Below are 24,977 nucleotides of genomic sequence, written 5' to 3'. Positions count from 1 at the left end.
TTACAGACACTATCAATGATAGGCCATATTTTTAGCAGGAATGTAAAGAAGAAAAAGTTATTTAGGTATACAATGCTCTCCTTTGAAGAGCAGTTTTACTGGTTCAGTTGCTCCCATGAACTTTACAATATTTGGCCAGTTTCGGAAATTACTGCTTCAAAAGGCAGAATGGAAATACTCTCTCACTCAGTTTTTATGCATACATTACTTCAAAATTTTTAATGACAGACATTCAATACATTCTTAAAACCACATAAATACACAAAAATGCAGGTCCACTAGTTGTGAATCGAAGATCTTGTAGTGAGTGATGATCTCATATCTACAATGGCAGATTCATCAGCTCCCAGCTTGATCGCCTCTTTGCTTGCTCTTATAAAACGCGAAGTGGCTCCTCTCACGTAATCATGAGCTTCTCTCACAGTCATCTTCTTCCCCGTCTCATCTGGGAAGCTGCTGAGGAAGTGGTCACCATTAAGAACGGCTGCTAATTGAACAACCTCGCTCTGAAACTCAGATAGCCCATTATCTTCTTTTGCTTCTGTTCTCCTCAAAGGTGTCACCTCTGGCAACGTCTCTGTAACAAATTATAACGAAAAAACACTGACATTTTTTTCTAAACACCCACTAATCCAAAAGAGAAAAAAGAATGAACTGCAACTAACCATTCTGGATGTATTCAATTATTAGGAAGATCTCTGGTAATATTTTCAATGTGAATTTAGTTTTTTCTTTTCATGATGGAACATCCTACATTTGGATTCTCTCATCCCATTTTTCCAAATCACATTCTCAAACTACGTATTCCCTTTGATTTCAGCCAAAACACTTCTTCCTAATAATTTCAAGTAGCCGTGAATTGGACCCAGAGCTCCAAATATCACAAATAATTAGATCTGCAGGCAAGGAAAGGATTACTACCTGGACAATCAGTTCTGGGAGAGGTCAGCTTCCCAACAACCTCCTCAAATGTGCCAGCCCATGCATCTCTGTGAGTCAAGAAATTCGAGGAAAGGTTGAAGATTTTCTTTATTGTTGCCGGAATTGAGGAGTGCTCGAACTCTGAATTCGGTCTAGGTCCTTTTGGACTAGTTATCACTACAAAAATCACCAGGGACAATCAAAAAAAGAAAATGCTGAATAATACACAAAAGCATGCACCAAGGATCTTCTTCTGGTTCATTGAAGTCTGAAAACTAATATCCTTTACCCAAAAAGTCCCTCGTTTCGAAGGTCTATAGTACATTTTATCCATAAATGAAGTATTATAAAGAAGACATATACCAAGAGAATCAACTACCTAAACCAACGTAATCCCAAAAGGAGGTCTGTTTGAAAAATGATATCAGGCAAATGACAAGCGAAATATAATATTATCCCAGAGTTTTTAGGACTTAAGACAGGCTGGTTTAACCAAACACACAAGCAAACAAAGGTGTGATGTTGATAAAAGATTAAGCTTACCGGTGCCTTTCTCAATCCAAGGAGAGACCATAATTGTTGGCACGCGAACACCAAGCCTATCAAACTTGAAGAAGTAAGGCGCAGGGCCAGTGTTTCCATCTGGGTTGGGAACATTGACATAAGGAGTCTTGACATGATCATAGAATCCGCCATGCTCATCATAAGTAATAATTAAAAGGGTCTGATTCCACTGAGGACTAGCTCTCAGTGCCTGATAAACCTCCTTAACAAGCTTTTGTCCATTGGCAACATCATGAGATGGATGATCATCGTTTGCGGGGATTCCCTTAAGATCAAAATACCTTGGCTCGATTACAGTCAAGCTAGGCAACTTCCCATTTCTAGCATCCTTCTTAAACTTCCAATCAAACTCATGAAACTTAAAAATATACTTCAATTTCCTCAAATTTCTGTAGAACAGAGTAGTGGGTATGTTTTGGAAGTAAATACCAAAGTTAATACCATTCTCATGAAGAGAATCAAAGATTGTTTTTTGTGGGTAGCCTTGTGCCAGCTGCTTCTTGATATGGCTTGTTGAGCCATGGGAAGTAGCAGAGTAGACAAATAGCCTATTGGGTTGGGTCGGGCCGGGTATGGAAGAAAACCATCTATCAAAAACTGCAAATTCTTTTACAAGAGAAGCGTATACCGGCACAGAGCCAGGCTTAAACCCTTTCATGACAGTGTCAGAGAGATTATCAGACATGGAAAGTGCTTGTTCTACAAAACCAGTCATGGAAGGAATAGAACCAGACCCAAATACCTGTTGCGCCACATCTTCAAAGGAATGACCCGGATCCGGGTCCACAAACTCGGCATCATCGGTGAAGCAAATTGTTTGTGTGGTTGAGTTCTTAGTGGATAAAGGGTTGCATTCATCTCCCGTGACTCCATTGATTGAAGGGTTGATAGCCTTTTTCATCCACCCAAGCATGTGGTCGAAGGATCTATTCTCCATTACCAAAACAACAACCGTCTTGATGGGCGACTCCCACTGGTGAGCCGCAAAAGTCAAGTGGGCCGGCTTCCAAACACATGATAGAGTGAGAAAGAGCAAGAAAATGAAGGAAAATGAAGGTGCTCTCATGGTTGTGAGCGATCCTAGGCAAATGGGATATTAGCTCTTCTTGTAATCTAGCAAATAAAAATGATAAGTGTGGAGTAAAGTTGGTCGGGAATCTTATACAATACGAGATTTTTCCAACACCTGGATATACGCACGAGAGAGAAGTGAAACTTCTGGTTATAATGCTGTTTGCTTTGGGAGAAAAAGCGAAAGAAAATAAAAGAAGAATAAAGAGAATACGGAAAATGTCACTGACAAGTTTACCGAGCCGAGTCAAAACATGCCACCTATTCCGCCCACTAACTTTCATTTGTGCGGTCATCGCCGAAGTGATTTGTAGTTCTGACATTTTAAAAAAATAAAATAAATAACTGTTAGATTGTAGTGTGTTATGTATATATTTCTTATAAAAGATTAAAATTTTGGGAGGTGTTGGCTTAATTTGGTTAAAATCGGATGCTACAGATTTCCAATCTTTGGTTTATTTTGAGCTACTAGTAAATATGTATCTAAAATTATTTTTATTACCCTCATCAAACAGATTTAATGTTGTTTTTTAAGGTAGATTTGGTTCTGAATTGTTGCTATTTTTCATTTGTACTTATGATTATTGACTAGTGTTGGATGTTTAGATTTCTTATTTTTGGGAAACACTGATCTAAGACAGCAAATCATAATTTAATTAAAAAATAACATTCAAAAAAATAGTAAATTAAACAATTTAGTATTATAAGATTTTTTTTTTTATTCAGACAATAATTTCTTACATAACCCCAAAAATAAATAAGAATTTAAATATTCAAATTACACATTTTTTTTATTTTAAAAAAAAAAAAAAGAAAAAAAATGAACCGAAAATCAGGGAGTGGGGCCCAGAGAAGAACACCGACAAAGAAAATGAACTGGAGGATTGTAATGTAGGCTTCGGGATTTTCGTTGCCTGTGGAACTGGACCTTCCATAACATTACACATTTTCTTTTCCTCTCTCTCTCTCTCTATATATACATATACATATATAATTTGTTACTTGAATTTATAAATTATAGTTTTACTTAAAAATTATTATTTATTTGAACCTGGTTTAATTTACTAGAAATTCAAGAAGAAAATGTAATCTACCAATAGTTTTTTTCATTGTATATAAAACCAGATCCAAAAATAATCAATAGATACATAAAGTGCGTATGTACCTACCTGTGATTGGCTTTCATCATCACCTTCAAACTTTTTATTGTGGGCGGCAATAACCAAGCATGAAGGTTGATTGTTTTTTTTTTTATACAAAATGGCAGAAAAATCACCAAACAAGAGATTTCTTTTCCCTTTTTGTTTATTACACCAAAAACATGGGCATTCCCCTTTTTGGTATACAAAATATGCACTTTTAAGCACAACAATATGTGTAGCCTCCTCTGACCAAATCCAGTTTTTTGGCTTCAAATTCCCTCCTGCCTACCAGTCCCAAATCATTTTATAAACAGTCAAGTGCTCATATGGAATTTAGTTACCGGCTCTTCTCAAGTATGCCAACACCCCTAGTCCAGCTACTAGGGCAGCACTGGCTGCAACCGCACTGTACGCGGCGGCCCATGCATCTTTATGATCATAATCCAAACTCTCTGTACGAGAAGCCCTCCTACGGCCCTGCGCCCCTGAATAATCCAAATGCAATCTCAACCCCTGCAACAACAATCATATCCTTCCAATATTAGCAAACCTCCAATTCGCCCACCCACAAAACACATCTTACTCATCACGCTTGGAGACATGGAAAACATTATGACATCGACATGCCCTAGACAAAGCTAATGAAAGAGTAAAATAAAACAAAATATCCAGGAGTCTCCATATTCTAAACTAGCATCCAACATCAATAATCTCCTTCACTCAAGGAAAGACTCATTAAAATAACCATCAAACTATAATTTTAATTACTTCTGGAGGAAGAATAAACAATAACTACAGCTTTAGTTACCTTCCAGCCAACTGATCTTGCATGGTCCACAGCAGCAATAAGATCACTATCTGATGCCAGCACAACTTTGTCATGGTCTTCATCTTCATACTAACAGGTGATTATCAGTTAGAGCCAAATCACCAACAAGGAAAGATAATTAATCAAACTTCTAGAAAGGAGTTTGAATTCAATCTTATGCTAATTAAGAAAATATATATTCTCAGAATCTACTCAATGTACCAGGATTTGAGGCAGTTTATCACGATCAATGTCATCCCCCATCCTCTGAAGGATTGAAGTTGTTAGATCTGTTAAACTGTGAGCATCTGCACTTAAAAGAAAAGAACTTTAATTGGTGGCACGCAGGGGATTGATCTATGGTTTAGACCTGGAAAATTTATCATGTAAGCGGAAAGTCTTGCCCATCGCAAAAATCACCAGATTCTTTCTCAGGACTTGTACCTTAAACTAGAACTTTAGAATCACAAAATCGAAAATAAAATATACAAATACTCAAAAATCAAAGAGGCATCAGGTGTTACAATGAGTAAGGAACATATTCAAACTAAGGATGTTAAGGAGAAAAAGTAGTGAGTCTATAGATGTAAATCTCTCTGAGTTACATGCAAACCAAAAAAACAAAATGACGTCTTATTTGACAAATAGAAGCAGGTTACCACAAGCAAATCTATGCATTCGACCATTCATATCTTGAATTTTGAAAGCAAAGGAGTTTCCCAGCCCAGATGAAGGATAGGGAAGAGATTTCGCTGTCTCTGCTTCAGAAGCCAATTTCAAGGAACCTTCTTCACTGAAAATGTTACTATGTTTAGGTAAGTAAACATGACCAAATTTATAATTAAAAATCATAGTTGAATGAAAGAATGAAACCTCCTATCATCTTCATCATTGGGAGATAAGGCCATGGCAGAATCCCAAAACTTTTGCATCATAGTGTTTGCTGCCTCATTGTTAACTCCAGCGCTGTTCCCTGCCTAATTAGCAGAGATATACAAGTGGACCATATTATTCTCACAAGAAGGTACAAACTCCAGAGTAAAAGAAATATTGCATGATTCGTAAGAAAGAAAACATCCATCTCCTTGCAATATGCCAAGTGTATTCTTTACAATAATAGCTAATGAACATTTCAATTTCACAGACGCTTGCAATCAAACATAAAAAGAAAAAAGAGATGGTCATGAACTGATGGCTGTTGAAATATCTTACAAGAGTCTCTCACATGCAACTTAAGCATTTCAGAAAAAAAAAAAGCCAAGAAAAAAAATCAGGCACAAAGACTAAGGCGGAAGAAACAGTAACAGAAGTATCCTACTCATCATGCTTCTAAAAATGTTGAATCGCATGTCAACTGGACGAAGTCAATCCTAAGAAGACAGGTAGATAGATTACAGTGGTTGAATAAACAAACCACAAAAAGAAACACACAATGACAATAGTATGTTCCAGCATTCAACAGCACATCTAAATGGGAGCAGAGTTTATAACATGATGATTTAAAAAAATCAAATCTTGTCCCCTAAATGCTTCTTGGTGACAACCAACAGAAAAAATCCACTGTGGTGAAAAGAAAAGAAAAAGAGAGAAAAAATCCCATTCAGTAAGAGAAAAACAGAAAGGAGGAGGAAAAAATCTTGTCCCCTAATCATTTCTTGATGTATTACTCGGTGCTTTCGCTTTCAATAAGCACGAGCAGCAAGAAAATGAAAGTAGTGAATATCAATGCCTCCAGAATAGCCAGGTACACTTAAACAACAATACAGTCTCTTAAATTCAGGAATAGAATTCACATAGACACACAATGAGTTAGACAACTATTCATCACAGAATGAAAATGGTGTTCCTTCTGTTGGGGCTCCTAAGTATGGAGCGGGAGCGGGAGCGGGAGCGGGAGCGGGAGCGGGAGCGGGAGCGGGAGCGGGAGCGGGAGCGGGAGCGGATGAAGGGGCCAGAGTAGCCACTGATATAACCAGTTTGCACATGTCCTATCAACCAAGAAACCTATCCCAAAGTAATAAAACTTGCACCAACTGAGCGAGATTAACTTGCATTTGTTTGAAAAAAGTAAGCTGACTTACTGTAGCAACAGCTGCGTGAGTAATATGGATTACATCAACAACAGCAACTACATCTCCATCTGCATCGAATATTCATACTCTTCAGAAGCTGAGTCAAGTCATAAATCATAGTTATCTTTATCAGCCCTCTTTGAATAGTATTACCTCTATCTACTACAGGAAGGTGTAAAAACTTCCCGTCATGCATAATATGCAAAGCATCAACAATTGGTGTATCAACTGTCGCACACTCTGGATTAGGAGTCATGACCTAAAAAGAATAAAAAGAATAACACCAAATATCAAGAATGATATATAATTGGCAGAACATATACTCTTCATATTGTAAATTCAGTACAACTGACATCAAAATCTGTCAAAAGAATGGCCCAAGTAGAGCATTTTGCATCTGAATCATAAAAAAATACCTTCTCCACGGTAGTTGAATCAGGAGGTAGACCTTGTGCTATTACCCTCATCAAAATATCCTTTGACCTAATAACATCAAAAGACAAAGATGTAGATTTTAGGTAAATAAATGAAGGTTTTGAAATACAAACTTTGGATGAATTAACAATGAACAAGACATTTTGCTTCAATTCCTTTTCGGGTTAAATATTGACAGGCATCTGTTCAGAACACACTCACGTTAAAATTCCTCGAGGTTTGCCTTCAACAATTACAACAGCAGAGCTGGAGTGAAATTCAAGCATCTTCTTTGTCGCCTCTAACACTGTGTCACTTGATGAAACTGTTAAAACCCTGAAAGATGCCACTCTATTAAAAAAAGGCAACTTACAAAATATCACTGTCAATATAACACTACAAAACTAATGGCTATTGAAACAATATGTAAAAATTCAATAGAAACTATTACCTACTTTGTATTCTCTGGAATAATTGTAGATAGAGAAGGCCTAAACATCCTCTCCCTAAGTGTCTCAATAAAAGAGTTAGAACCTGAAGAATAAGCCAAAAAATAACATGAGATAAAATTTTATATACTTGAGGAAAACCACAAAGTATCAGGACAATGTAAAACAGTAGACTTCAAAGAAGTGCTGGAAGATTTAGAGATTTACTAAAGATGTGACACTCCCTGCCTACCAGAGATGGATGCTCCCCAATTTTTCTCGACGCCTTCGACCGCAGCAGCAATAGCCTTGCCTTTTTCAGCTGCCCTTTCCATACGAGCTATAGCATCATATAGACACTTTGCGATGTCTAGTAGAGCAATAACTTCTCCGTTCTCTACAACTGGCAAATGTCTGAATTTCCCTGTCAACACCACATAAGTGCCACATTCAGTAGCAAAGCAAGAAACAACATGATACAGTTAAAAGAAAAGATCGTCGATCTGCTTCTCAAATTATTACCAACCTTGTACCATTTTTTGAAGGGCTTCCACAGCAAGTGTGTCAGATAGAACAAATACAGGGTTCCTAGTCATAACTTTAGAAACAGGGGTTTCCTCAAGATTAATCTCACGAGCAATGACTCTAGTCGCTATGTCCTTTATACACAAGCAAGAAAGAATGAATTATATATTCATATGACATTCCTTGAACCCAGATATCACAGTACAAAATATTTGTATGACCGTTCACATTGTTCTGACCTAAAAAACTTGGGAAAAGTGATATCATACCTTATCCGTGAGGATTCCACAGAGTAAAGCATTAGAGTCAGTTAGCAACAAGGCATCAACTCTACGAGCTACCATTCGACGACAAGCCTCATAAATAGTTGTAGTTTCTGGCACTGTAAGGGCTTTTGACAGCCGCAACCTCTTTACAGTGCGTTCTCCAGTCAGTCCTCTGCTCCAGATGCAAGTGATAGCAAACATACTCTTATTACAATTCCAATGGATCAAAGTTACAACAAATATTTACCATAACAGAAAATATGCTAGGAGAAATTTAACTGTGCACTCATTTGTCTGAGTGCTTCCACAGTTCCACATAGTTTCAAGGTCTTGTCTGAAATTGTCATCGAACAATAACATTTGGATATATTAGTGTGTTTCATCAGATTGCTAAAAAAGCAAAAGCTATCATTGAAATGATCTAAAATCCAGAATTTTCCTTGTGTTTGCGTCTCTGCTTTTGCAAAATGGGACAAGATTTCTCCAGACTACTCAAAAGCATAAATATATCTACTGTTATCTATGTTCAGTTCCTTAGAATAAATATATCTATTGCTATAGCATATCTGATGCTATAACGAGCATACTGTTATCTATTTTGTCTCTTGAACAAATATAACCCAGAAAAAATAACTAAGGAACTGAAAATTTCAAGAGAAAATTAGGTAGTGCCACAAATATCCAGGCTTAGCTAGCTTAAATATCCAGTCTCAATCTGGCAAAGCTATTTGAAGGAACAGCTAAAAAAATATTAAAAATCCAAATTTTTTCATGCCACCTCTCGCTATCTTCCAGAACTGATGTCGTCATGAACTGCTTTCTCAGTACAAACTCAACATCATTATGACTTTTTATCTATGATATCCATGCATAGCAAAGAACCATCAAAATTCATTTCTCTGAACTGCCAGAAAAATAAAAGCTTTATCAATGAAGTCAATGTGATCAATTGGTTCTAAATAGGCCATGACTTCTATACTTTAGCTTTCATCCTTGCATTTAGCCAACAATTTACTACGTAACAATGGCAAACCACAATAAGGAACTCCAATAAAAACAAATTGCAAGAATTAAATAAATATTCCATAAAATTCACAACAGAATAGCTTGAATTGGTCTCCACAGTACTTTTTGCTTATGGACAAGTCACTTGTAACAAAATTAAACTTTTTGTTTGAACAAGGGTGAGATAGGAACTAATTGACAATTTTCCTACATCATCTATATAAACTCCATTTCCACATTTCTCTCTGAGAATCTCTCACTACCTATCCAAGGTTCTCTTTAGCACCTATCCAACTCAGAACCTATATCCTGAAAAATTATAAGCTTTTTCTTCTTCTTGTACCTCTTCTGAAATATTCTTGTTCTTGTACCTCAAAGAAAGCAATTCAGCATACGCCCATTGGTGCATCATGAATAAAGAACTCCATGGACATAGATAAAGAATTTTAGTTCTCTAATTATCAACACTCCTAGTAGGCAAAGAAATTCACTCAGCAGCTTAGCACCTACCAAATAACAAACCAACCCATATATAATTATATTCACTCCATTAAAGACCAAAGAATTTCCATAAAGTTGAAGCTAAAGCAATCAAAATGACTTCCATCATCCATATCAGCATGTTTTAGCATATTGAGAACAATCACCATCCAACAAACTCAAGAGCTGTTGAAGAGACGTACAAAGATGATCGAGAGGCTGCAAATGATTTTCTTGCAGATTCAGGACCTCCTCCGCCATTTTCAGATGCTTTCTTCTTGCCCTGTAATGAGGAATTTGACAACGACAGACTTCTCCTCGACGAACCACTTTGACTAGTCATTTCCACTAGCGACCAACACAAGCTCCTACCCCTCTTTTAATCCCTACAAACAAAAGTAGCTTTTTTCTCATAACCACTCAATATAATCCAGAGGAAAATGAGACATATATATATATATGTATATATGTATATGCATGTGTGTCGGTTTAAAATGAGACGCAGACATATCCGGTTTCTAAAGAGACGCCGAGTTCCATATTGTAACAATTCCTAAAGAATATTTCTATTCTCATATAAATCACCTTTTCTGCAAAAGCGAAGTACCAAATAGCCCGCAATTCAAAATATGATAAAACGAAAAGGTCCTCACCTAAAATCGTTCCCCTCCAACAAAGCCTGTTGATATATCAATCAACGTAAAACTTTAAAAGAAATCAATCGGAATCAACTTTATCGTCCAAGTAAGATCAAGACAAATCAGCAGGCTGACGATGAGGAGGAGAGAGTGGTTGCCTCGAAATCGTGCAGATACGATTGAATTTGAAAGAAACTCGCCGAAGAGAAGCGGCGGTCGGTGAAATATTGTCGGAGAAATGAATTCTCCGGGCAAATGCACCGACGGGAGAGAGGGAGGGAGGGAGAGAGAGAGAGAGAGAGAGAGAAAGGGGCGGAGGAAACCCTAAAACGTGGGAGGATTGTGGATTTTCCGTTTGATTGGAGAAGAGACCAATACGATTTGAGCACGTCAACGATGTTTAACTGAAATGGCTCCAACTTCACAGGGAATTTTGTGAGGCTTCTATTTTTCTTTTTTATTTTTATCGGCAAGAAGGAAGGTCTGACTTGTGAGTCTGAATTATTATATGATTATTCTTTTTCTTCAACGAAAATCAAATAAACAAAATATTAAAACAAAATGGAACGAATTTTATTTTTAATTTTTTAAAAATATTATATTTTTCCCTTAATTACACAAGCTTAAAATTATATGTATCTCCCTTTATCATTTATTTTAAACATTTTATTGTAAACTAAAAAAAAAAAAAAAACTGCATTCATCCAAAATTATTCATTTTATAATTTAATTCTAAACTATTTGTTATAGTCAAAATAATTCTTAATATATAAATACCATCTTCCTCTTATTGTTATATGTAATGATTTTTATTTATCATTTACGTCTCTCTTGTTAAAATTTTTTTTTTTTTTTTTCAAAAAAAGTGTTGCAATTGCTTTTAGAAAATTATTTATTACAATTTGAGCAACTTAAAGTGATCTTTAAAGTTGTTCCAAATTCAGATAGATAAGTTCTAAAGTTTTCCGACTTTTATTTATTGATGCGTATATAATTACTTTTGACTCTTTCTATAACATCTCTATTTATGAAATCAATATCTCCAAGTCTAGTTTATTCTTTTCTATCAATGTTAATGTTACTAGAAAGGTTGTTTGGGATCTTAGTAATATGAATACTGTTTCGCAAACAACTTGGGGTTCCTCATTCCCATTTTATGATCATCTATCAAACGTACCAGAGTTTGATTGAGTATATTAATAAAGACTGATTGGTTAAAAAATTTATAATTTTTATAGGTTAGTCAAACTATACTTGTTAAATCAATTTTTTCACTATTCTCTCATATACTAACCATACAATTTTACTTGCCCGTAATATTTTTAAGCATATTAATAAGTATACTTAGGATTTTATTTGGGGTTCCAAACATGGTTATCACAAGATCAATATGTTGAACTGGAATGAGATTTGCTAATCTAAAGAGATTAGAACGTTTGGAGATTAAGAGCATTTCTCTACAAAATAAGGTCTTCTTTATGAAGTTAGGTTGACACCTCATTCTAGCTTGTGGGTCCGAGACCTTGAAGCTATATACTTTCCATTTAGGAACATTACTAATATCGAATATTCCTTTTTATCGTGGCTCTATTACCTATAAACACCCCCCTTATGTATATCTATATCATTAAAATCGATATCAAATATTGGTAATGAAAGATTACTAGGTTTTGGATGGACTATTGGATTGGGGATCGCTCATTGATTCATCTCCTTCATGTCTTTATTTTATAAGATCATTTAGATTGAACAACAACAGAGTATACTTATCTTAATGTGTAGAAGTGATAAATTTTTGTCAGTCTCCTCTCTATTATGATCTACTTTCAGATTGTCCAATAATATTAGGTCTATCTCGAATAAACATTTTCAGGCATATTCTAGTGACAAAAATTTCTCTATTAAGTCAGTATATAAGTTCATATGCTCCCCACCCCCCCAACGCGGATCATAAGCCAAATACTAAAAGGGAAGCATTCTGAAAACTCTCTATCCTTTAAATAATTTGTCATTTCATGTGAGTTATGACATTTAATCAGTTGCTTACAAATATGGAGAGAACGCATATGCACATCATAGAATAAAAGATGCCCTTGATGCCTTACTAACAAGAAAAAAACATTATTCATACCTCTCCAACTATCCTTTGGCAAAACATGTATGAAGTGATTTTATCAATTATAAGTATCCTAACATTTTCTTTTTTCTTCCATTTGACACACGTAGCTTATTCAAAATGTAAAGACAAATATCAGCACCCACGAGATTGTTAGCTAAAAGGTGATCTTTCTTATTACTATATAGCTTATCTAGAAGATAAGGAATGAGGTAATGGGATAAGAATATGAAGCCTACTGTGAGCAGTAAAATCATTCCCATGGCTCTGGAACATCAAACAAATTATCGTATTGCACAGTCAGTCATTAGTTCTTTGCACCCTACAGCTCTCCTTGGTTGGGTTAGAGTGCTCCTTATTTTGGGTGGTTTAAGATCAACACTAACGAATTTGTTATGGGTGATCTTGTGCCATAGTGAAGAATATATAAAAATTATCATGTTTGCTTACAATTATTTGTCATTGCAAATAATTAGATTCTATAATGTTTGAATAATATTTAAAAATAATAATTTTAGGGAAGAAGAATTTAATGAAATTATTAAAATATAATATATGTATCTACAATTGGGTATGATCCATTGGGCCACCAAGTTAGTCTTCCCTTCCATAAATGATGATTAAAAGTTCAGTTTAAGTACTAAGTAAATGAAAAAAAAAAAAAAGAAGAAGATTATAATAAAATTTATATATTTTATTAATTAAATAATAAGTGTGTATATATATATATATATATTAACGATACGTATATGCAATTTTACTTGGAAGTAATATAAAATTAGCAAAAATTATTAATAAGAAAGTGAGGTTGGATCCCTTTCTTAGAAGAAGAGAAAGAGTGGAGGAGGAGGAAGCCTTTGCGTAAGAATTTCACTTCATTATTATTCTTCAACAAAATATCAAACCATAAAACCTACAGAACACTTTATAAAATTGGGTGGCACTAGTAAATATAATATTGTTTTTGTATGCTGGGTGAATAATGTTGGACTGGGCACCCATACTGGTGGGAGTATTGCTGTTCATACTGCTCTCACCTGGTCTCCTCTTCCAGTTCCCGGGAAACACCCGCCATGTCGAATTTGGAAGCTTCAAGACTAACGGCAAGACCGTCCTCCTCCACACCCTACTCTTCTTCACCCTCTTCACCGTCCTCATTTTGGCTCTCGGCATCCACATCTATACCGGCTAATCACTTCAGACAAGGCCAAGCCGGCTGCTACCAGCTTCTCCAACCGAATTATATATTATAGATAATATTTTTATTGAAATGGTAAATTTAAATTATAAAATATTATTTTGTTATTTATGAATTTTCATTCATGATTTTTTATTTAGTAATTCATTTATTTTATACTATAATATTAATTATTGTGTTGTAAAATATTAAGAGAAAGGCCAGCCAAGTGCCAAATCCAAACTTCTATACTTATCTTATCTCGAGAAGATCTCAGCCGTTAAAAATCAAAACCCGCAAAAAGAAGCAAATCGAACGAAGAACTCTCACGCGTGCCGCACATGCGATTCCGTCACGAGAAGCGTCCATTTCGATGCGCCTGTCTCGTGTCTCATCCGTCTCCTTCTCCTTCTTTACTCCTCCCCCCCAATTCCCAAACCCTAACAAATCTGATCTTCCAAAAAAATCGCCTTCTTCTGTTCCTCTGAGCAAATAAGTTCACAAATGGCGGATTGGGGCCCGGTGGTCATAGCGGTGTTGCTCTTCGTTTTATTGACCCCAGGACTGTTGTTTCAGATTCCTGGCAAGAACAGAGTGGTTGAGTTCGGGAACATGCAGACTAGCGGTGCTTCCATTCTTGTTCACGCAATCATCTACTTCGGCCTCATCACCATCTTCTTAATCGCCATTGGTGTGCACATCTACACTGGCTGATTTTATTATCGATCATTTCTTTACCAGTTGTATTAATTCTACGATGCCCTTGTTTTTTTTCGACCTTGCATATAGAATTCATCCGTTTTTGTATCTGTTATTCCGATGCTTCTCTCAGTTACCCTCTACTTAATGATTCGTTTTCTAGCTTTGTCCTCCTTGATCTGAATCTGTATCTCATTTTGTCTTAACTAGCTTTGTGGAGCGATGTAATTGTGTAACGTGATTGAAGACTTTGATTATTAGGTGTTTGCTTTCTTATTGTTTGATTTGATTAGACGAACATTATCTTCAACGACGGATTTCGTCATTTTCCCCCTTGAATGTAATGAGCAAACATAATATACAAATTCATACATGTTTAAATACTCGGACCATGAATTTAAGAAGAACAATGAACCAGAGGGGGGTGAGTTAAATACGGTTGATCGGGAAAGAAGACTGAAATAGAATGAGTTTGAAGTTTAATGGGCTTCAAATAATGGGCCTGAGAAGTTTAATAAGTTTTAACGGGCGCGAGTGTTCGGAGGGTGACTTAAGAATTGTGTTTAAAGTATTATGTTGTTTTAATTTACTTAAAAGAGTATATAGATTCTTATTTAAAAATAATTACTTAATACTAATTTTTTAAAAAACCCAAGTAATGTAAACTAAATATTTAATTGTTTAATTTTATATTTTGGGCATTGTAAGATGATAGTAATTGACTTGCCCATGTTCTTTTGTCTATTATTATAATTATTTTGTTTACTTGTCTCTCTAATCCTGTCAATTTTATTAAAAACAAAAAACAAAATGGGTGTGTTAAAATAAAATTTTGAAATCTTGTTTTATAAAAATTAATAATGGAAAATGGGTTACATAATAAATAATGTACTCAAATTAACTTTGAAAAACTAGTAGTATTACATTTAGTTCCAAATTATTCCATCAACCGAGACTCGTAAATCAACATTAATAATACATAAATATATATGGGTTTATGTAGATAATTTGGGAGACCAAAAATTAATCTGTGTAACGTAAAAAAATAAAATAAAATAAAAAACATATATAATTATAACATGTTCTGTGTATGGCCCATTTTGATATATTGTGCAATTCATTTTCCGGCATATGAACCCAAAATACCTGTCAGTTTTTGTAGTGGCACCAAATAAGAAGCTTCCTCCCTTAAACATGCATGATTTGATGGAGATTAGATTAGATTAGATTAGATTAGATTAAATTAAATTAAACCCACTTTCAATTTATCTCAACATCAATCTACAGCAAATTAATTCATGATCATCATGAATATAATTCATAGTTATGAATTACGTTTGAAAACTATAATTTAATGTCTCCTCCTTTGCCCTCAATTTAAATATTCTCAAATGAAATAATTGAATGTAGTTTTCGTTGAACTTCATTAGCAAATATAAATAAAACTTTAGTCTTCATCGAGTTAAATCTCAACAAAATCTATTATATTTTTAAAATTTTAATTTTTTTTTTATATAAAAAATGAAACATCAACTAAAAATTAATATTAGGACCAATGTACGTATATTCTCAAATATAAATTTATAGATGAATATGTTAACATCGCTCTAATAATTTTTATTGTCTCCCTTCTTTATCTATCATCGTCAATTTTCTCGTATATTTTTTTTTAAAATTATTACTTACCACCGATACCGACAAAATCTTACGCAAACATTTTTATTCTGATAAAAAATGTCTCAACAAAAATACTTTTTTTTAGACATTTATTACGTAGTTTTGGAAGCAAATTTTAATGTCTTTGGTATATGTATAGTTTCTCAATTTAGAGCATTTAGAATAATATTTGTTTTTAGTATATATTTTTACATCTTAATAATAATTAGATGATACGTACACAGTTAACACCTAATAATATCATAATTTTTTTTTTTTTTTAACACAAATTGATTTAAACTCCCACTCTCATAAAAATTAAGATCAAAGAGATATAAATTTATATATGAAATCGGACAAGTGTGGGTTTGACACGTACATGATTTTGAAATGTGATAAGATCTTTTAACATCCAAGGAGAAAACGACACGTGTTGGACGGTTTGATTGATGGGAAATCCTAGAGTGCAATCAACTATAAAAAGGCAAGAAACTGAGGGGCACACATGAAGAAATTGGTCAACCATTTTATTGTCGGGATGAAACCTACAACACCACCTTCCCTTTTTTTTTTTTTTACTATGTCCAGCGGAATCATTTCTTTGTATACACTAATTATCTAAGTTACAAAAAATTTAATTATTATTAAATATTTAATTTTGTCACCCATATTGTAACGAATAAGTTTGGAAGTTTGAATTTTAACGTATTATTTAAAAAGATTATAAATGATAAGTATAATTTATCGTCAAAAAAATTCAAATTAAAAAATTTAACATCAATCCAAAGGTATGAATTTTAAATTCAAGTAGAGTGATAACAGTTTTAACAATTAGATTACCATAAAAGTAAAAAAAATATATATATAAATACATAAGTGGTGTCATGTCATGTCCATGTAGACCTAAATATGAGAGTGGGATTGTGATTTAGATCCTTGCTCAATTAAGCAGGGTAATGGCGTTCGTTGGTTTCCAAAGAGGGCAGTTTAGCATGGTTATATGAGTATATAAATATACTGTGTTGTTCTTTCTCAAATAGTGAAGTTAATCAGAGAGAGATGGGAAGAGGGAAAGTAGAACTGAAGAGAATAGAAAACCCTACAAGCAGGCAGGTTACTTTCTCCAAGAGAAGAAATGGAATTTTGAAGAAAGCCTTTGAACTCTCCATTCTCTGTGATGCTGAACTTGCCCTCCTCATCTTTTCTCCTTCTGGAAAAGCCTTCCAATTTGCCAGTCATGAGTTCTCTCTCTCTCTCTCTCTATATATATATATATATATGTATATATCTCCTTCTCCTGCATTTTTATTGATTTGTTTCATTTATTGCAGCCTGGATAGGACCATTGCTAAGTACAGGAATCATATGGGTCTGTCTAATTCAGCTTACAATCAACGCACCACAACTACTGAGGTCTTCTTATTATTTTTCTTCTTTGAAAAAAAAAAAATCAAAAGAGGTCGTGGATGACCCGACCCGTTTCATTTATCTCACTTCAAGTTTCTGTAATTGTTATGGATTCCCAGTACTGGAGATGTGAAATTGAGGAGCTGAAGAGATCCATCATCAATCTGGAAGCTAGAACTAGGTACATGCACATACATATACACGTACGTGCGTATGTATACATGTACATATATATATATATATATATAATTTAATTACATTATTGTAAATTTCAATAAAAACAGGCATTTATGTGGAGAAGATATTACAACGCTGGGAGTGAAGGACCTGAAACATCTGGAACGACAATTGAAGATTGGAGTTGAACGTGTTCGCTCCAGAAAGGTTTTTTATTTAATTATATATCATTAATTAATATCTTATCATCGTTAATTACTATTTACAACCTTAATTAACCAACAGAGGCGAATTTTATCAGACAACGTCAACTTGCTCAAGAGAACCGTAAGAACTTTTTTTTATTTGTTATTTTCTTGCTTAATTACTTCCATTTACTTATTAATTACCAACATAAAATCAATTAATTATTGTTATTTAACTACTTTAATCATATTTCTTTAATGTCTCAGTATTGCGCCTTGAAAGAGGAGAACACTCATCTCCAAAAAAAAGTGAGTTAATTTTCATAATTATCTAGTAATTAATCAATTTTATTTTCCTACTTTTAATTAAATTAAAATTCTGTGTATATATATATATATATATATATAGAGACAGGACTCTTATGAAAATATGTTCTGTGTGCTCTCATTTGAGGTTAAAAGTTGAACCAGCTACATGAGGCCAGGATAAGTCCACAATTTTTAGGACCAAATATTTGCACCACTTCAATATTTGAGCAAAGGTAAACTATATCATTTATTATTATCAACTCTTTTCTTAAGAATTTCATATATATATATACATATATACATATGTTTGAGTTCATAATTAATTATATTTTATTATTAATATACTTAATTTTTATTCTAATAATTCAAAAATTAACCAATAAAAACTAAAATGGTGATGAAATATAACAATTTGTTACTATAAAGTTAAATTTGATTCAAATTACAACTACGTAAAATAACACAATATACATATATAGTGTTGAAAATTAAACGAAAATGGCATTTATACTCAAACTTAATTCCATATCAAATTTACGTAATATATGTTTTTTTTTATGTATCTTTTGATTAGTAAAACGTTATTCGGTACTGATATGAAAATTGATATATTTTGTAGTTACAATGTTCGACAAAATGGATCAATTTATTGAAGGCGAGGACAACTACGAGTCAAACCTAAATTGGTTGTATCAATTTCTTATGCACCCAATTCATCAAATTATATATTTACTTTCACATTTAGATGGTTTTATTTTATTTTTTTTTTCAATTTCAGTGTGGTTTGAATAACTAGTGAAAAAAAAAAGAGGGGAAAGAAAAGAACAATTACCCTAAAAGAAGGATTGATGTTTTGAGCAAGTCACTCTGCCCAAGAATTATTATTATTTTTTTAACCATGTATATTATAAAATATGACTATAGTTATATAATTTATACTATTTTTCTATTTAATTTTTGATTAATTACAATTTACTTGCACACTTTAAGTTATTATGATCCTATTAAATAGTAAAATCCTAAAATTATGCTTTAAATATTGCTCCTTTCTGTGAAGTTACTCATCACAATAGTTTGGTTTCTATATTTTATCATTTTAGTGTATTTAAGTCGGTTTTGATATTATGTTTATATTTAGATGTATCGTATACTTTTAAAATTGGTTAAGATAAATTTTTTAATTAACATAAATTTTAACTATTGATGTCAATGTATCGCATCATCTTAGTTGCAAAATTGGTGCCAAAATGATTTTCGTGTGGATAGTGTGGTATAATGTAATACCCATAATTAGAAATTTGATCCGGGATAATTATTTTTTTCATTCAATAAATATATAAATAATAAAAATTTTATTTTAAATTAAATTTTGCTAAATTTTTGAGAAAAAATAAAATAAGGACAAAGTTAAAAATAATTTTGAAAAAAAAAAGGTAAAATTTTGAATAAATGAGGTGTTTTTGAAAAAAAACTTGAAAACATGGGATAAAATCACAAAAAGAAAAAATTCAGTTACGTAGAACAGTCCAGTCAGTAGCCACAGCGAACCAGAGCACGCTGCGTGGTAATACACACTCACATCGGCACCACGCGAAAGGCCACACGAGCGATCCGCGTGTCTGGCGATCCGACAGTTCAGATCACGCACGCATGGACAACTAAGATACGGTTTTCCTTCAAGCGCGATCGAACGGTCGGATTCAATACAATCTTGCGGCCCATATTCATTCCTCGAATAGGAGAGATCCAACGAAGGGAGAGGGCCATGTGTCCCTGCACGGACAGCCCATATTGACAAGGGGAGGGTATTTAGCATCGTGTTTCAGGGACAAACCTTAGCTGCACCAGCCCTCGCTGGAGAAGAAGAAGAAGAAGAAGGCCGACCAAAAAAGAAACTGACTGTCATCACAGCCGCACCAGGGCCACTGCCGACGTCAAAACAGGTACTTTTTTCCCCCTTCATGTTTGAAATTCAATCTCGAGCCTTTCTGAGGCCATATCGGACCTAAATGATCAACGTGTGAGTCGAAAACTGCGAATAAAGTTCGGCCAAACCGCCGCGGCTAAAACTTGAAATCCTCTCCGATGACCCCCTTCCCATTTTTTATTTTACGCGATTCTTTGACCACCGTGTTCACTGTCTTTTTTTGGTGCATATTAGTTGAAGAGGAACCCTAGCCACGAAGGAGGACCGATAAAGTCGCCGAACCGGTAGACCCCCTGTTGGTAGATTTTGATTTTTTGACTTTTCTAGCCAACCAAGGTTCACTAATGTGTTTTTTCGCAGGGATACATATAAAACCAGCAAAAAATGGCCTAAATCAGCCGAAACCGGCCAAGTCAAGGCAGACCACCACCGTGGACGATAGAGCCAATGCCGGAGCATGGTGGCGCCGCCGTGCTGAAACCCTAAAATTTGCCAGAAATATTTTTCAACATTGATTTTGGCTTTTTAGGGTATTTTTGAGTACATTATGAGTATTTTAATTTTTGCAGAAAAAATTCAGGAAACTCGGGGATCGTCAAGATGCGCAGTAGATAACACGTATCTCGAAACTGGATCCGGGTAAGAACTCCTTACCTTATTCCCTGTTATCGGTAAATTGAAGTTTAAATAATCGATAGTCTTGTATAGTGGGTTCTTTCGACATAGTGTATATTCTTAGGGTGCTGGAGTCACGTTTGCGAGAAAAATGGATAAGACCTTTAGATTATGTATTGACTACAGGAGATTGAACAAAGTTACAATCAATAACAAGTATTCCATCTCCAGAATTGATGACCTTTTTGACCAGTTACAGGGTGCAGAAGTTTTCTCCAAAATAGATTTGTGTTCAGATTACCATCAGGTAAAGATCAGGGCAGAGAACATTTCTAAAATAGCTTTCAGAACTATGTATGGACACTATAAATTCCTGATCATGCCTTTTGAACTAACCAATATATTAACCATTTTTACAAACTTGATAAACAAAGTTTTTAAAAAATTCATGGATTAGTTCGTTATTGTTTTTATTGATGATATTCTGCTCTATTTAAAGAGCAGAGAGGAAAATGCTCATCACCTGACTCAATTTTTAAAAGTTCTTAAGGAAAAGAAGTTGTATACAAAATTAAGTAAATGTGGATTCTAACTCGAGCAGACTACTTCCATAGGGCACATAATATTAAAAGAAAGAGTGTCAGTGAATCCTGAGAAAGTTGAGGCAATACTCGTTTGGAAAAAATTAACTTCAGTTAAAGGAATTCATAGCTTTTTGGGAATGACAGGTTATTACCGCAGGTTTGTGAAAGAGTTTTCTAGCTTAGCCATTCCCTTGATATGATTTACAAAGAAAAATGTTAAGTTCGAGTGGAACGAGGATTGCGAAAGAAATTTTACAGAACTTAAGAAGCGGTTGACTACCGCACCTATTTTGACTCTACAAAGTGGGACGGGTGGATACACAGTATATAATAATGCCTCATATCTGGGATTGGATTGTGTTCTGATGCGACATGAGAAAGTTATAGCCTGTGGGTCCAAATAGTTGAAGAGTTGTGAAAAGAATTACCCCACTCACGACTTGAAACTTACCGCTATCATCCACGCTTTGAAGACTTAATGCCACTATTTATTTGGAGAGACTTTTTAGATTTATATAGACCATAAGAGCTTAAATCATATATTCACTCAAAAGGATCTCAACATGCATAAGAGGCGTTGGATAGAGCTCATCAAGGACTATGATTGTAAGATCTTGTATCATCTGGATAAAGAAAAAATGGTAGTCGATGCGCTCAGTAAAAAAAGTGCAGGTATGTTGACTCACCTAATAGTTTTGAATGTAGGGTAATAAGGGTTGCACAGTAAATACGGCTTCAGGACTTGAAGAAGATTACATGCCTGACCCATCTGACTGTCTAACTAAAACTGATTCAGAGAATAAAAGAAGCCAACTAACCGATTCCACTCTAGTAGCTCTTAGGAAGGATGTAGAACAGAGAGTAAATACAGGATTCTGAGTCTCTGCCGATGGATTACTCAGGTTACAGGATAGGATGTATGTTTTATATGATAGTGAACTAAAATGGAATATCATAACAGAAGCCCATATATCAAAGTTTGTCATGCATCTTGGAAGTACTATGATGTAACAAAGTATACGATCCATTTTTTATGAAGCGAAATGAAAAGAGAGATAGTCGATTTCATCTCTAAATGCCTTGTGTGTCAACAGGTTAAGGTAGAACATCAATGTTCAGGTAGGTTACTTCAGTCATTACCAATCCTAGAGTGGAAATAGGAATACATCACCATGGATTTTGTGATAGGGTTACCTAAGGCATACTGGGTAATTGTCGACCGGCTCACCAAGTCCTCTCACTTCTTGGCTATCAAAATAACCAACCCCTTAGACAAGCTATTAAAAATTTATATCCGAGAGATACTCAGGTTACATGGAGTTTCAGTGATAGTGGTATCCGATAAAGACCTCAGGTTCACTTCTCAGTGTTGGTCTAGTTTTCAGCAAGGAATGAGAATGAAACTATCTCTCAGCACTGCATTCCACTCTCAAACCAATGAACAATCAGAGAGGATGATTCGCACACTAGAGGATATACTTCGAGCTTGTGTTCTAGACTTGGGGGCCATTGGGATGATCATCTACTCTTAATAGAGTTTGCCTATAATAACAATTATTAAGTAAGTATCGGCATGACCCTATATGAGGCATTGTATGATCGACCCTGTAGGTCACTGATCCATTGGGAAGAGGTGGATGATAGAAAATTATTTGGTCTGGATCTTGTAGAGGAGACTACAGCTAAAATAGTTAAGATCAAGAAAAACATCCTTACAGCTCAAAATAGGCAAAAGAGCTATGCAGTCACCTGGAGGAGAGATTTGAAATTTAAGAAAGGTGATCAGATGTGTCTTAAGGTCACCCCTTTCATGGGAGTCAGCAAGTTTGGTAAGAATGAAAAATTAAATCTCCGATTCATTGGACTATTTGAAATATTAGATAGGATTGGCACTTCCGCCTACAAACTAACATTACCTCAAGAGTTATCTAGAGTCCATAATATGTTTCACGTGTCTATACTACGTAAGTACTCCTCAAACTCCTCACATATCTTGTTTCACAAGCCCCTTTCATTATAGGAGGATCTATCCTATGAGGAGATACAGGTAGGTATTATAGACTGGAATATCAGAGTATTTCAGAATAGAGAAATTTTATTTGTCAAGGTCTTATGGCAGAATCACTAATAGGAAGAGGGCACTTGGGAGTTAGAATTAGACTTTAGGGCTCAGTACCCCTAAACTGCTTGATTAAGTGAGAGGGTAACAAATTTGAGAGACCAAATTTTTTTTTAAGGAGGGAGAGTTGTAATACGTAGGCTCAAAAATTTGGTCTGGGATAATTATTTTTTTTCATTCAATAAATACATAAATAATAAAAATTTTATTTTAAATTAAATTTTATTAAATTTTTGAGAAAAAAATAAATTGGGACGAAATTAAAATTAATTTTGAAAAAAAATGGTGAAATTTTGAATAAGATGGATGTTTTTGAAAGAAAACTTAAAAAAGGGGGGGTAAAATCATAAAAAGAAAAAATTCGGCCCACGTAGAACTGTCCAGTCAGCAGCCACGGTGAACCAGAGCACACTGTGTGACAAAACACGTTGACATCGGCACCACATGGGTGATTTATGTGCCTGGTGATCTGACGATCCAGATCATGCCCCGCGCGCATGAACAAAGCAAATACGTTTTTTCTTCAGGCGTGATCGAACGGTCAGATTCAATCCAATCATGCGGTCCAGATTTATTCTCCGAATATGAGAGATCCAACGGATGGGAGAGGGCCACGTGTCTCCGTACGGACGACCTAGATCGACACGGTGAGGGTATTTAAGCATCGTATTCTTGGGAACCCTAACCCTAGTTGCACTAGCCCTTGTTGGAGAAGAAGAAGAAGGGCGGTCGAAAAAGAAATCGACCGTCATCACTGCTGCACCAGAGGCACCGTGGATGCTAAGGCATGTACGTTTTTGCCCCCTTCCCACTCGGAATTCAATACCAAGCCTCCCTATGGCCATATCAAGCCAAAAGATCGACGGATGAGCCAAAAATTGTAAGCAAAGCTCGACTGAGCCGCCATGGTAAAAATTCAAAATCGTCTCTGATGACCTTCTTATTTCTTATTTTACGCAATTCTTTAACTACTGTGTTCACCATTTTTTTCTAGTGCAGGTTAGTCGAAGAGGAATCCCAGTCGTGAAGGAAGACTGACAGAGCCACCGCACCCAGAGACCCCTTGCCGGTAGGTTTCGGTATTTTTAACTTTTTCGGCCAGCTGAGGTTCGTTAACGTATTTTTTCGCAGGGATACATGTAAAATCAGCCAAAACCAACGTAAATCGGTGGAAACTAACCAGGCTGAGATAAAATGCCACCGTGGGCAGTAGAGTCGGCGCCGGAGCACGGCGGTGTTGCTGTACTAGAACTTTAAAATTTATTAGAAAGGTTTTTCAACATCGATTTTAGTCTTTTTGGGTATTTTTAGGTATTTAACAAGTATTTTAATTTCTGTAGAAAAAATTTAGAAAACTTGGGGGTCGTCAGGAGGTGCAATAGATAACACGGTGTTTCAAAACTAGATATGGATAAGAATTCCTCACTCTATTGCTTGTTACGGTAAATTGAGACTTAAATAATCGATAATATTTTATTTTATGAAAATTAAAAAAATTTAAAAATAATTACAGGTCACTAGTGGAGTTGAAACCGGTTAGTTTATATTTGTCTTAATTCACTGTTTATTTTTCGGTACTGCTTAAATTACTTACTGTTATATTATGCGTACTAAATTGATGGTTTTGATCGTTTCCTTGGTTATTTGATTTACTTCATTGCACATTTTCTTT

General features: G+C 34.8%; 5 protein-coding genes across 7 annotated transcripts; 3 read left to right on the top strand and 2 right to left on the bottom strand.

Annotated features, from left to right (window-relative positions):
- Window positions 1–139: 139 nt before the first annotated feature.
- Window positions 140–2,770, bottom strand: NPC6 (non-specific phospholipase C6). Its single transcript, XM_022049875.2, has 3 exons — window positions 1,465–2,770; window positions 922–1,098; window positions 140–577 (listed from the first exon to the last, which is right to left on the bottom strand). Exons 1-3 carry the CDS (start codon window positions 2,549–2,551, stop codon window positions 279–281), a joined length of 1,563 nt encoding a protein of 520 aa, XP_021905567.2. The 5' UTR covers window positions 2,552–2,770; the 3' UTR covers window positions 140–278.
- Window positions 2,771–3,642: 872 nt separating this feature from the next.
- On the bottom strand, window positions 3,643–10,779 carry LOC110820421 (CBS domain-containing protein CBSCBSPB5-like). The gene is made up of 15 exons (XM_022049874.2): window positions 10,350–10,779; window positions 9,900–10,082; window positions 8,215–8,383; window positions 7,947–8,079; window positions 7,674–7,844; window positions 7,448–7,526; window positions 7,215–7,328; window positions 6,995–7,061; window positions 6,732–6,837; window positions 6,588–6,646; window positions 5,380–5,483; window positions 5,166–5,299; window positions 4,729–4,814; window positions 4,507–4,596; window positions 3,643–4,211 (listed from the first exon to the last, which is right to left on the bottom strand). Exons 2-15 carry the CDS (start codon window positions 10,037–10,039, stop codon window positions 4,032–4,034), a joined length of 1,632 nt encoding a protein of 543 aa, XP_021905566.1. The 5' UTR covers window positions 10,040–10,082; window positions 10,350–10,779; the 3' UTR covers window positions 3,643–4,031.
- A 2,483-nt stretch (window positions 10,780–13,262) lies between these two features.
- Window positions 13,263–13,763, top strand: LOC148239750 (uncharacterized). The gene has a single exon (XM_088210732.1). It carries the CDS (start codon window positions 13,433–13,435, stop codon window positions 13,640–13,642), a length of 210 nt encoding a protein of 69 aa, XP_088066858.1. The 5' UTR covers window positions 13,263–13,432; the 3' UTR covers window positions 13,643–13,763.
- Window positions 13,764–13,900: 137 nt separating this feature from the next.
- LOC110820466 (uncharacterized) lies at window positions 13,901–14,602 on the top strand. The gene has a single exon (XM_022049941.2). The coding sequence runs from the start codon at window positions 14,132–14,134 to the stop codon at window positions 14,339–14,341; it is 210 nt and encodes a 69-aa protein (XP_021905633.1). The 5' UTR covers window positions 13,901–14,131; the 3' UTR covers window positions 14,342–14,602.
- A 2,283-nt stretch (window positions 14,603–16,885) lies between these two features.
- On the top strand, window positions 16,886–19,014 carry LOC110820500 (agamous-like MADS-box protein AGL11). 3 transcript variants are annotated; one of them, XR_015816106.1, is made up of 8 exons: window positions 16,887–17,223; window positions 17,314–17,395; window positions 17,509–17,570; window positions 17,674–17,773; window positions 17,852–17,893; window positions 18,019–18,060; window positions 18,206–18,293; window positions 18,680–19,014. XR_015816106.1 is itself a non-coding variant. In XM_022049982.2 (8 exons), exons 1-8 carry the CDS (start codon window positions 17,042–17,044, stop codon window positions 18,711–18,713), a joined length of 624 nt encoding a protein of 207 aa, XP_021905674.1. In that variant the 5' UTR covers window positions 16,888–17,041; the 3' UTR covers window positions 18,714–19,014. The 3 variants fall into 3 exon arrangements, 2 of the variants coding, with proteins under 2 accessions (XP_088066857.1, XP_021905674.1); XM_022049982.2 differs by having other exon boundaries at window positions 16,888–17,223; window positions 18,214–18,293; XM_088210731.1 differs by lacking the exon at window positions 18,680–19,014 and having other exon boundaries at window positions 16,886–17,223; window positions 18,161–18,293.
- The last annotated feature ends 5,963 nt before the right edge of the window (window positions 19,015–24,977 follow it).

The sequence above is a fragment of the Carica papaya genome, chromosome 9, assembly GCF_054855325.1.
Source record: "Carica papaya isolate Zhongbai chromosome 9, ASM5485532v1, whole genome shotgun sequence".
Classification (NCBI taxonomy): Eukaryota; Viridiplantae; Streptophyta; class Magnoliopsida; order Brassicales; family Caricaceae; genus Carica; species Carica papaya.
This window is presented reverse-complemented; position numbering and strand designations above follow the sequence as displayed.